The 12,640-nt window shown below is 51.4% G+C and overlaps 1 protein-coding gene across 1 annotated transcript; it reads left to right on the top strand.

The window, feature by feature from the left end:
* The first annotated feature begins 116 nt into the window (after positions 1-116).
* Positions 117-12,358, top strand: LOC121835033 (cyclin-dependent kinases regulatory subunit-like). The gene is made up of 3 exons (XM_042288945.1): positions 117-257; positions 1,060-1,187; positions 12,063-12,358. Exons 1-3 carry the CDS (start codon positions 199-201, stop codon positions 12,152-12,154), a joined length of 279 nt encoding a protein of 92 aa, XP_042144879.1. The 5' UTR covers positions 117-198; the 3' UTR covers positions 12,155-12,358.
* The last annotated feature ends 282 nt before the right edge of the window (positions 12,359-12,640 follow it).

The following is a 12,640-nucleotide window of genomic DNA, read 5'->3' as shown; positions in this document are numbered from 1 at the left end:
TTTTTGTTTTTTTTACGTGACGTCACGTTGAGTCACGAGGCCGAGGCACACGAGGCGTTAGCCAATCGGAGCCGTTTGTGCGATATTCAAAAGGGTTCATCCGCGTGAGCAGTGTTCGGGAAACCAGGGAAACCGTGCAGTTTATCAATCAGAACAGCCTCGAATTTTCTCCGCGGAGAAATCTGACCCAAAGTCAGAATGGCCCAGAAGAATATCTATTACTCCGACAAGTACTACGACGACAAATACGAATACAGGTAAGCTTTCCCAAAAGTTTTTTTTTAGCCACGTCGGTGGAACTGTTCGGCGGGAACAATCATGGCGCTGGTAGCGATCCTTGCCACCTGCCCATTAATCAAATCGTATGACAGTGCTTTTCGAGCTAACAAATAAATTTACCTTGCGTTTTTTTTTTAATCAATTACACAGCATCAATTCAAGCAATGATGTTAGGCCATACTTCGTTGGTTACTTGGTTTTGTTTTTTTCACTGCCTTGTATCAATGGGACGGACTTGCCACTGGTACCAGTACGATTCCTAGGACCTGCTTTTGCTGATGAGTAATCATCGAAAATCGTGTTATGTGTATGTTTAGACAGCGGGAAATCGGGCAGTCCCAAATGGGCGTTTGTTGTCTTCGCCGTAGTTAAGCTATTTAGCCACTGCGGTAAGCACCTCTAGACTGGGGTCTTGTGTGATACACGACCGCACGCCGGTACCGATGCTCATCCAGATCGAAACAAGCAAGGGTGGGGTTGAACCTATGATCCCTGGGTTCGACACAGGGGCGGATCCAGAACTCCTTTTTCGGGGGAGGGGGGGGGGGGTGGAAAAATTTGTAAGGATGCTATTCTCCCATTCTTTTTTGTGCACCGGGGGGTCCACCGATGTCAAATTGCCTTCCGAGAAGGGAAGTGGGGTAAACTTTGGGGAGGGCGACCGCCCCCCCCCCCCCTCCCCCCCTCCTTGGATCCGCCCCTGGTTCGGCAGCGCGAGGTTTAAGCTTTTCATGTTCTGTGTGTAAACGATTCCGAACATGATGTGGCCATTTGTTCCAGGCACGTCGTCTTGCCTAAAGAAATCGCCAAACTCGTCCCAAAATCCCGACTCATGAGCGAGACCGAATGGAGGGGCATCGGCGTGCAGCAAAGCCACGGCTGGGTGCATTACATGATTCACGAGCCCGGTGAGTAACCTCACTTTCTTCCCATTTCTTCGACGTGAGTGTACTGCTTTCAAAGGCTGTGTATGGGCACTTGGCTGTACGGACATGTTGGTGGATCTACATATACATCTGGTACCTTTCATGCATCAAAATATTAAAGTTAACAATGATCTGCAGTCTCGTGGTTCACCTATTCCAAACACTTATTGTATTTACACCGAAACGTTTGTGCACCGAAAAGTCCTACACCGGCATGTCAGGATCTCTCTTTTAAGCCTTGCTGAATAAGAAGTTTGTTTTTGTTCTCGCTGAACTTGTTCTCTGTTCAAATGTAGTGCTAGCAGTCTGAACCCAAATGCCAAGGTTTGAGAACTAACCGCTGCCTCGTTCAAAAGTTATAAGTGATTTTCCGAAGATTCTCATGGAAAAAGTGCGACCCGTTTTCGGTAACTGGTGCTGTTCGGCTTCGTTTGTTCAAGAGCTCCGTTAACCACCATTTTCCCATTGAAAGTTCCAGAAAATCTATTTGATGTGTCGGCGCTGCTGGACTATCATCATCATCGCCACCGACCATGGGTGTGGCACTATCATCATTGCGACGACTTCGGGTGTGGCTCTGATCCGGAGCGCATACCAGGATGCGCGCTCGCACATGTGCTTGTTTTAACTGCGTACCGAACTGATCGTTTAGCTTTTATGGGTTCTTGCTTTCATTAAAACTCCGGCAGCCAGCGACGGCTGCTCGGACATAACAGTTGGCGACAAGAATCAGCACCCATCGACCTAGACCGGTGCTTCAACAGCGAGCGACGACCAGTGCTACGCCATGGCCACGCCTGAGTTCGGTCGCATACGGGAGTTCAACGGCAGTTCCAGCTCCTGGAGATCATGGTACGGGCGGCTGCAGCTCTTCTTCGAGGCTAACGATATAAGGGCGCTTCGAAAAAGAAAGCTCACTTGCTCACGCTGTGCGGAGAAGAGACCTACGACGTGGTCTGCGCTCTTGTGCAGCCGAAGCAGCCCAGTCAGGTGACCTTCAATGAGATCATTCAAGCTCTAAAAGCTCATTTTGACCCACAACCTTCGGAACTCTTCTGTAGAGCACGCTTCCAGCGCCGCAACCAAGAGGACGGCGAAACAGTCAGTGCCTACGTGACAGCACTGAAAAAGCTCGCAGCAGACTGCAATTTCGGGACCACCACTGAACAAGCGTCAAACCCGACGCTGCTACCCTTGGAAATTATGCTGCGCGACCGTTTTGTTTGCGGCCTACGGAGTGAACAGGTCCAACAGCGTCTCTTCGCGGAAAAGGACTTAACATTTTAACGAGCCTACGACTTCGCCTTGCGAGCAGAAAACGCGGTCGAAGACCAGCGGAAAGTGAAGTCAGAATTCAAAGAAGTGCACAAGGCAAGTGCGAGCGGCGGCCCAGCGCGACATCCAGATCGGTCTGTCAAGCAACCGAAAGAGCAGAACGTTCAACGTTGCTGGAGGTGCGACGCACAACACAGTCCGGAGACTTGCAAATTCCAAACAACATCTTGCAGGTATTGCAAGAAACGCGGACACATAGAAAAGGCGTGCATCAAGAAGCGGAAGGACGTGAATTACTCGCACCGGAATCACAGCATGGAAGTACCTGAGCACCAGCTGCTGACAGCTCTACCAACACCACCTGTCGGGCTCCAACACGCAGCAGCAACGTCGACACTGTATGAGCTCAACTCTGTGTCACAAACTACCAATGTGCCAAAGTTCACAATGAAGGTATTAGTTGACAACAGGCGCTTGAACTTTGAAGTGGACTCTGGAGCTGCCGGCATGCTCATCAGTGAGGCGATATTCAACGCCACGTGGAAGAACAAATCACCTCGGCTGGAGACTAACAACGTCTTGCTCTGCACGTGGTCAGGTCAGTCGCTTGGAGTTCTAGGCACTGCAACAGTGTTAGTCACACACAAAGACAAAACCTACTGTTGGAGCGTTTAAGTGTTTCTTAATAAGCCATATCACTGGCACGAGGACATCGAAGACGAGAAGAAAATCGGCCAGAGACGTCTTAAAAGGGAGCGCGTGGCAGGGAGCTGGCGGCCGGGGGAGCGCGTGGCCTGGGCGCGAGACGAGGCTCGTGTTTGGAACGGTTGGGAACGACACGTCAGATCGCATCGCTTGCAGCTTGTAGATGTATGTAAATAAAAGTTTGCTTGAAAGTAACCATCGACAACTACCAGAGGTTCCTACATTGGTGCCGAAACCCGAGAGGAACGACTGAACGAAGGGAACCTGGTGGTTTACAGCAACTTTTCATCAAGCCAAGCCAGAACGATCGGCGATCATGGACGTCCTCAAGAAAAAACGGAAGACGCATCGGATGCAAGTGACACGACTGACTGGTGAGGCCGACGCGTTACTACTCTTAGCTACACCAAGCGTCAACGACCTCGAGGTTCTAATCGAGCGTATTCATCTGGCCCGCGACCAACTGAACGACGTGGACGCGGCGATCGAACCTCTGATCACGGGACAAGATGCAGAAGCAGAGTTCAGTCATGCGATCGAGTATTCGGACAAGGTCGTCACGTACCTCACCAAACTTAAACAAAAGATGAAGAGCGTGGAGGGCAGCCACCCAGCAAGGGGACCATCGAGCGGAGATCGGAACGGAGGATCCTCGATGACATCAAAAATCAAACTCCCAAAATTGAAACTAATCCAATTCAACGGGCACCTAAAGGACTGGCAGCAATTCGATACCGCCATTCATCAAAATCCGGAACTCACGCCGTCAGAAAAGTTCAACTATCTGCGATCAGCGCTGACCGGCGATGGAGCAGCAGCCATCGGTGGATTGCAGCCGACCGCTGAGTGTTACGCAGACCCATCGAGCTCCTGCAGCAGCGGTTCGGGAAGCAAGAGACGCTTATCCAGGACCACATGGAAGGTCTCATGGACATACAGCCAGTGCCACCACAACGGAACACCCGAGCCTTACGGCGTTTATACGACACTCTACAGGCGCACATCAGAGGCCTTAGAGCGTTAGGGGTGGGCGAAGAGGCGTATGGAGCTATGCTCTACACAGTTCTTTTGCGAGTGCTACCGAGAGATATCACTCTCGATTTCAACCGGAAGATGTCGGCGGAGGAGACCGGGAATGCCAACGCCGCAAGGGCATCAATGACAGACGCCAGTTTGGAATCCGCCCCACAGCAAGTACACTTGAGGGCTCTGCGGTTTCTCCTCGACTTTCTACGCATCGAGGTGGAGAGCCGCGAAAGGACATCAAAACACCAGCTGGAAGACGCCGTCGGTAAGCCCAGACCTCCTTCTCTGACGCATGGCTTTGTGAAGAGGTCAACGATCAACACTCAGACTCGCAGTTCCACCGCGGCGGCATTGCACGGCAGTGTGGACGTCTTAGAGTGCTTCCTTTGCAAGTCAAAAGCGCACGGAACACCGGAATGTAACGCAAGAATCGGGCTAGCGGAGAAGAAGCGTAGGTTGCAAGCAGACCGGAGGTGCTTCCGCTGCACGAAGGCCAATCACATGGCAAGATTATGTCGAGGAGCACCCAGCTGTGGCAAATGTCAAGGCAGGCACGCGTCCACCATGTGCGACCCGAATTACGCGCCGGGAAAAACGTCCACCAGATCGAATGAGACAGAACCGAAGGAACCGGCACCGGTCGCTATGCATGTGCGTGGTAGGAACAGCAAGCCGGCAGTGCTCCTACAAACGGTTACTGCGTGGGCAGAAGGTACAAACAGAAGGAAGCTTGCCCGTATTATCTTCGACAGCGGCAGTCAGCGCTCCTTCATAACTGAAGAACTGTCTCAGCGACTGGACTGCAAATTGCTCGGGACAGAGATCCTCACAATAGGCGTGTTCGGGGGCGAAAGCACTGAACGTACGTTTCGCAGGGTTCAAGTAACTTTGCGAGACCGACTCTACAACAAAAGATATGACATCGACGCTCTCGAGACACCTACCATATGTGAGCAGGGCCTTCCGAGCCCAGATGAAGCAATCAGGGCAACATTAGAGGAACATGGCTGTACCGTGGGAGACAACATGACCGGACTGGAACAACGCGGCGCCGACATACTGGTGGGATCAGACCACTACTGGGGGTGCATCACAGGACGAATTCACCGACTGAGTGGACGCCTGACTGCAGTAGAGACTGTATTCGGATGGGCGGTTCAAGGACGAACGATGTCAACCTCCGCGGTTATTAGTTGTTCCCAGGTGGTCGTGCTGAGAACGGCGGTGCAAGAGCCCCAAACCTTGCCAAGCTTTAAGCAATCCTGGGAACTTGAGAACATGGGTGTCATCCAAGCATCGGTGAAGGATTCTTCGGACAACGACGTCACGCGAGACTCCGAAATCAAGATCGCCAGGACCAAGGGGACATACGAAGTCGGCCTTCCATGGAGGGTAGACTTCAGGTTGGCAGACAACAAGGTTCCTCGGATGCTAAAGAAGAACTGTGAAAGCGCGACGTGGCACCACTTGCCTGGAAAGAAGAACCCCGTCGGCCTCATGTCACGAGGTCTTCCCGCATCTGGATTGGTCTCCTCCGATCCCCTCTGTTGTTCGGGGACCAGTTCGTTGCCACTGCCAGCAACAGAATGGCCCAAGGAAAGGTGCGGAGAACTCCCTCGAGACGCCCTCGAGGAGAGAGGATCGAGAGCAGAAGCGTTTGAAGTCACAGTAACTCCCATTCCAGAGTTGATCGATATCTCGCGATTCAGCTCTGCTTCAAGGATCAACAGAACAACGGCTTGGATTTTTCGGTTTCTCCACAACGTCAGGTCAACTGAAAGACGAACGGGACCACTGACAGCCGAGGAGATCGAGGCAGCGCGAACTCGCTGGATAAAAGAGGCGCAGCGCTCGGCGTTCGCTACCGAGCTTCGCTGCGCGACCAACTCTACGAAGACCCCGCCTGGTTCACCCCTCCAAGACTTCGCCACTTTCATCGATCAGCGTGGAGTACTTCGCATTCGAAGTCGCCTCCAGTCCGTCAGCATGACGTATGACGAACGAAACCCGATCGTCCTGCCCAAGCAGCATCGATATTCAGCCTTGCTGGCAATCGACGCGCACCGACAGCTGCTGCACGCGGGAGTCAGAGATTCTCTCGTGCAGCTCCGTAACCAGTATTGGATTCTGCGGGGCCGAGAGCTGGTGAAGAAGGTGGTGCGTGCCTGCGTGACCTGTCAGCGCTTTAGCGCGACCCCCGCGAGTGCCCCCACGGGACCCCTGCCGGATGCCTGTACAACGCGAGCGGACCCTTTCGAGGTAGTCGGCGCGGACTTTGCGGGCCCCCTCTACGTCAAGGGCAAGGACCTCACATGCAAATCCTACGTGGTGCTGTTCACGTGTGCAGTCACGCGGGCTGTGCACCTGGAGTTGGTTCCAGACCTGTCGACCCGGAGCTTTCTCTTTGCCTTCCGTCGATTTGTGTCGCGCCGAGGGCTGTGCCGCGTAATTTATTCCGACAATGCGTTGACCTTCAAACGAACGTCGAAGGAACTCACGGAACTGTGGAAGACGTTGCGCCACCCAGACGTAGTCAACCACTTTGCGAACGCGGGTATCCAGTGGAGGTTTATTGTCGAGAGAGCCCCATGGTGGGGAGGATTTTACGAGAGGCTTGTGCGCTCGGTAAAGGTGTTTTTAAGAAAGGTTATCGGAAGGAACTGTCTGGACACAGAGGAATTGACCACCGTTCTGATTGAGGTAGAGGCCGTGTTGAATTCGCGGCCATTAACGTTTGTGCACGACGCGGTCGGAGAGGGGACCCCGCTGACGCCGGCCAGTTTCCTAGTTGGAAGGCGGCTGACGACACTTCCGCCGACGGGTGGGGACACGCTCGCTTCCACACCGGAGGAGCTTCGCGTGCTCTGGCGGCAGCGAAAACAACTGCTTAACCGATTTTGGGGAACATGGAGGGAAGAGTATCTTCGAGAACTCAGATCAGCGTACGCCACTCAGAACAGGCAGTCTGCGCCCATCAGAGAGGGTCAAATTGTTTTGTTAAAAGAGCCGCTTCCACGCCTGCTATGGAAGCTCGGGTGAGTAGAAAGAGTGTTCCCTGGCCGAGACTCTCGGATCCGGTCGTGTGAGATCCGAGTGCATCGCGGCACCATATTGCGAAGGCCAGTGCAGCTTGTGTATCCGTTGGAGTTAATGGAAGTTTAGAATGGACTTCCATCCATTCGGTGGGGAGTGTGTTGGAGCGTTTAAGTGTTTCTTAATAAGCCATATCACTGGCACGAGGACATCGAAGACGAGAAGAAAATCGGCCAGAGACGTCTAAAAAGGGAGCGCGTGGCAAGGAGCTGGCGGCCGGGGGAGCGCGTGGCCTGGGCGCGAGAGGAGGCTCGTGTTTGGAACGGTTGGGAACGACACGTCAGATCGCATCGCTTGCAACTTGTAGATAATGTAAATAAAAGTTTGCTTGAACGTAACCATCCACGACTACCAGAGGTTCCTACACCTACAGTTTGCCACTCATGGTTGTCAAGGGAGCCGGTTGCAACCTTCTCGGATGGAACTGGTTTCCACACCTCGGCATAGACATTGCTGGAATTAACAATGTCTCGGACGACGCGCTTGTCTCCAGACTGCTAGACAAGTACCAGTCTGTGTTCAATGAAGACATCACAGGACACACGGGTCCTGCTGTGCAACTAGAGCTTGTCGGCGGAGCAGCTCTGAAGTTCTTGAAAGCACGCTCGGTGCCCTTTGCGCTACGATCAGCTGTAGACTGAACTGAATAGACTTCAGGAGCAAGGCATCATTGAACCGACGCAGCATTCCGACTGGGCAACGCCTTTGGTCCTGGTACGGAAGACAGACGGAACACTGCGCATCTGTGGTGACTACCGTTGCACCGTGAACCTTGCAGCAAAGAAGGCAGCTTATCCACTTCCAACGGCAGATGAAGTCCTCAGCAACTTGGGAGGAAGCAAGATATTCAGCACTATCAACCTTACCCAAGCTTACCAGCAACTTCATGTTGCCCCAGAAACAGCTGAGATACTGACCCTCAACACGCTGAAAGGACTTTACAAAGTCAAGAGACTTCCCTTCGGAATCTCCGCAGCACCAGCCATATTCCAGCGCTTTATGGAATCTATGCTGGCGGGCATCCCAGGCGTCTGTGCGTACCTTGACGATGTCATAATCGGCGGAAAGGACTCCACAGAACATGCCTCGCGGTTGGAAGCAGTTCTGAGGCAACTGGAGAAGTTTAGCATCCGTTTTGGGAAAGACAAGTATTGCTTCGGAGTTCGAGAGGTCTTCTTTCTGGGACACCAAATTGACGGCTGAGGGGTTCACACGACACAAGAGAAAGTGCGAGCCATAGTGGACGCTCCAGCACCAACTTGTAAACAAGCCCTACAGTCGTTTCTCGGACTACTTGCTTTCTACGACAGATTTCTGGAGAGCAGGGCAACCATCGCCAGCTGCCTCTACGAGTTGCTCCAGAAAGGTTTTGCATGGAAATGGGAAGACAAGCACCAGAAAGCGTTTGAGCAGCTGAAGAATCTGATTCTCAAACAGACAGTACTAGCTCACTACGACGAGAAGAAGGAGCCCTTTGTTTCTTGCGACGCTTCGCCGTATGGCGTGGGAGCTGTCCTTTCTCAACACGATGACCAAGGCAGAGAGGCACCGATCGCATTTGCTTCTCGGATATAGGACCAGCAGAAAGAAATTATGCTCAGCTGGACCGAGAGGGCCTTGCGGTCGTTTTTGCAGCCCAGAAATTCCACAAGTACATTGCAGGAAGGAAAGTGACGTTCATCACAGACCATCAACCGCTGCTTGGTATACTTGGGCCAAAGAAACCGACAGCTCAAGTCCTCTCTCCCAGAATGACCAGGTGGTGCATCAAGCTGTCTACATATGACTATGACATCATCTACAGGCAGGGCAGGAAACACCTGAATGCTGGCGCATTGAGCCGACTGCCACTACCAGACAGTGATGATGAACCATGGCCACCGGGGGATATTTTAATGTTTGAAGCTCTAACAAGACCACCATTCACAGCCACAGAGATAGCTCGTCTGACACAGCAAGACAGCACTTTGCATGAACTGTACACCGCCGTTCAAAATGGCACAGTAGACAAACTCACCGGAGACGTGTTCATACCCTACCAGCAAAGAGCCGCAGCACTGGCGCTTCATCAAGAATGCCTTACCTGGGGTTCTCGAGTGATCATACCAACGTCAGCGCGTCCTCATGTACTGGCACTTATACACGCAGGCCACAGAGGCATGGTGGCTATGAAGAAATGCGCACGCAGCTACGTGTGGTGGCCAGGGCTGGATCGAGAAATCGAGGAGACTGTGCGACACTGCGGTGAATGCCAGGCCACTCAGAGGAATCCAACCAAGGCATCGATTCCCGTGTGGGAACGTCCTCAGATGCCCTGGCACACGTTACACCTGGACTTTACAGGACCAGTGCACGGCCACACATATCTTGTGGTAGTTGACGCGTACACAAAATGGGTGGAGGTACGTCATGTGCCTCATGCGACATCTGCAGCTGTCATTGATGTGCTACGAAGCCTCTTCGCCACGTTCGGCATACCGGAAAAGATTGTCTGACAACGGAAGTGCATTTGTCTCAAGCGAGATAAAGGACTTCTACACATCAAATGGAGTACAGGCTGTGACAGCAGCAGCGTACCATCCTGCGACAAATGGGCAGGCTGAGCGCTATGTCGCAGAACTCAAAAAGGCACTAATCAAAGATGCATCTGGGAGCACACAGCACCGGCTGGCCCGATATCTGTTTCGTCGGCATTCCACGGTCCACAATACAACTGGAATGACACCTGCAAAGGCAATGTTCAGCCAAGAACTACCGTGTCCCCTTGACTTGTTGAAGCCGAAAACCGAAACAGAAGCAGGGAAGTGCCAAGACACACAAGGTCAAACAGACCGCTTCTCAAAAGGGGAGAAGGTACTTATCCGCCAATTCCTGACAAAGCCAGACTGGATTCAGGGGGAAATCCTGCGCCGAATCGGCCCACGTTCCTGGCTTGTAAGATGTGCCACGGGTAACGTGCGACGTCACATAGATCACATGCGAAAGACGTCGCAGATGAACACTACACCACCACGACCGCCAGACTGGAGCACGACAGACAACCTTCTCGAGTCAAGACGACAGGAGATTGCTCTTGGAACACAAGGCGAGTCGGCAACACCATCTCAACGTCCGAGCCAGCCAGGCCAGCACCGAAGACTTCGACCGCCTGAGTCCAGACGTCCCCCAGATCGGTATATAGACTGCACCTGAGGGTGGAAGAGTTGATGTGTCAACGCTGCTGGGCTATCATCATCATCGCCACCGACCATGGGTGTGGCATTATCATCATCGCGATGACTTCGGGTGTGGCTCTAATCGGGAGCGCATACGAGGATGCGCGCTCACACGTGTGCTTGTTTTAACTGCCTACCGAACTGATCGTTTAGCTTTTATGGGTTCTTGCTTTCATTAAAACTCCGACAGCCGGCGACGGCTGCTCAGACATAACACTATTATAACTGTTTTTGTGCGGAGAATGAGCGTTTGGTGATGGTTGGTTTATTTTTGCGGTGAAAAAATCCCTGTGAATCTTAGAAAGCTAATCCTTTCATTTCATTACTGTTAGTGGTTTGAAGTTTCTGCAATGGATGACACTGCCAGTGCTTACTTCTCGGTCACACTTTCCCTTGGAATCTGCTTTCCTTGCTTGCTTAGACAACAAAATAGTTAGTTGACTCATTGCAGAGGCTACACATGCCGGACAAATGCTTCCCATGTTTTGCCTCCTCCTTCGTTTGGCTTTTAGGAGTGTATAGCCCCCGAATTGTTGGTTCTCGTCCTCGTGCAGTGCGTCTCATGTGCATTCTTCACGTAGCTGACACAGGTGCAAGCTATAGATCACATCTCTCGAAATGTGGAGAACCTGTGAAGACTCTTTGAATGCTGTGCAAGGTTTTTGAGGAGGGCGTGAACATTAGTTCTCCCAATAAGCTTCTCGCCCCGTCTGATTGGTTCGCACTTGCTGTCAAGAGCATCCCTTCCCATGCCGTAGCAGCTCGTTAGGGACAAAGGGCTGCAGTCATGTTTTGTGTGTTCAACCTTGTTAGCTGTACCCAGCGCTATAGTCGGTCCTACGAGTTGTGTGCCCTGTTGTCAAAGGCACAGGCACCAGAGCATGGCTTTGCGACAGGTGCAGCTTGTGCCGTCATTAGAACCTGTGGATATGCACTTGTGCCATTTTTCCTTCGACACTAACCAGATCTTTCGAGATGAAATATAGTGAAAGAGCTAGCAGCGAGTTTTTCCTCCAATTTCAATGTGCTAGATGGTCGGTTCAATGGGCAACCTCAACAGATGGCAATATACATGAGTAGAAAGGTTCCCCCCTCAAGTGCCTGATCATTTGTTATTCAATATGCAATTTGACGAAGAGAGCCCTTTAATTTTCGTGCTTCTGTTTTACTTTGTTCACCCCTAAGCTGACAGTGCAGTGGAAGCTGTGGGCTCTTTGGACCAGTCACACACCTGTTTTTCGTCACGTGATCACGCTCCCGCCCCATACCCATGCACAGGGGTGGGGTCAGGTGATGGAAGATGGGTGGTTAATTGGTCCGGCAAGTGCACAGCTTCCATGGCACTTCAGCTAAGAGGTGAATGGAGTATACGAGGGCCGTAAAATTCAGCCTTCCACAACTTTGTTCTTAAGTTGCAGAGAAAAATGTTAATTGTTTCTCCATTCCTTTGGTTCCAACATCTTGTGTTACGTGGGGGTTGATACTGGGAAAAATGGTGTGCACTTCGGAGTTCATATTTTAATCTGCCTCTTTTGTTTTTCAGAGCCGCACATCCTGCTGTTTCGGAGAGCAGTCACCCCAACCGAGCTGCCTTCGCAAGAAGAACAAATGCAGGCTGAGCTGTGCAGCCAATAAGCGAGCTTGACATGCAAAAGCTTTTTTTTTTTTTCTTTAATGTGTAAATAGTGTAATTTTTAGCATCTCTCCTTTGTGCTCTGTCATTTTGTTTTTATGGTACGCCCCATTTTTTTCCTTCCATTATTTGTCTTTTTTTTTTGTCTGACTGACATTTTTTAGTGTTGTACAGATTTGTGATTAAATCTTTTATCGACATGTGAAGGGGTGATGGTGTTCTTTTTATTTTTAGAGTGCCTCCCGTATAGTCAGAATTTTAGTAGGGTATGTTGTCGGGCTAGTTGGTTCACCTTGTTAAACATGTAAAATAGTGCAAAAAAGACATTGCGCTATTTTATGTTTAACTTTTTGTCTTTTTTTAACTATTTTATGTTCAACTAAGTTGGAAGTTACTTTTTCTGTGTGTTTCACCCTGCAAGCAATGTGCATTGTTATCAAGGGTGGAGGTGCGCTAGTGCGATTTGCACACTCACTTGCTCAGGAAAA

Source organism: Ixodes scapularis, unplaced genomic scaffold, assembly GCF_016920785.2.
Source record: "Ixodes scapularis isolate PalLabHiFi unplaced genomic scaffold, ASM1692078v2 PGA_scaffold11__112_contigs__length_91849675, whole genome shotgun sequence".
Lineage (NCBI taxonomy): Eukaryota > Metazoa > Arthropoda > Arachnida > Ixodida > Ixodidae > Ixodes > Ixodes scapularis.
Note: the sequence above shows the minus strand (reverse complement) of the source record. Positions and strands in the feature narration are given on the sequence as shown.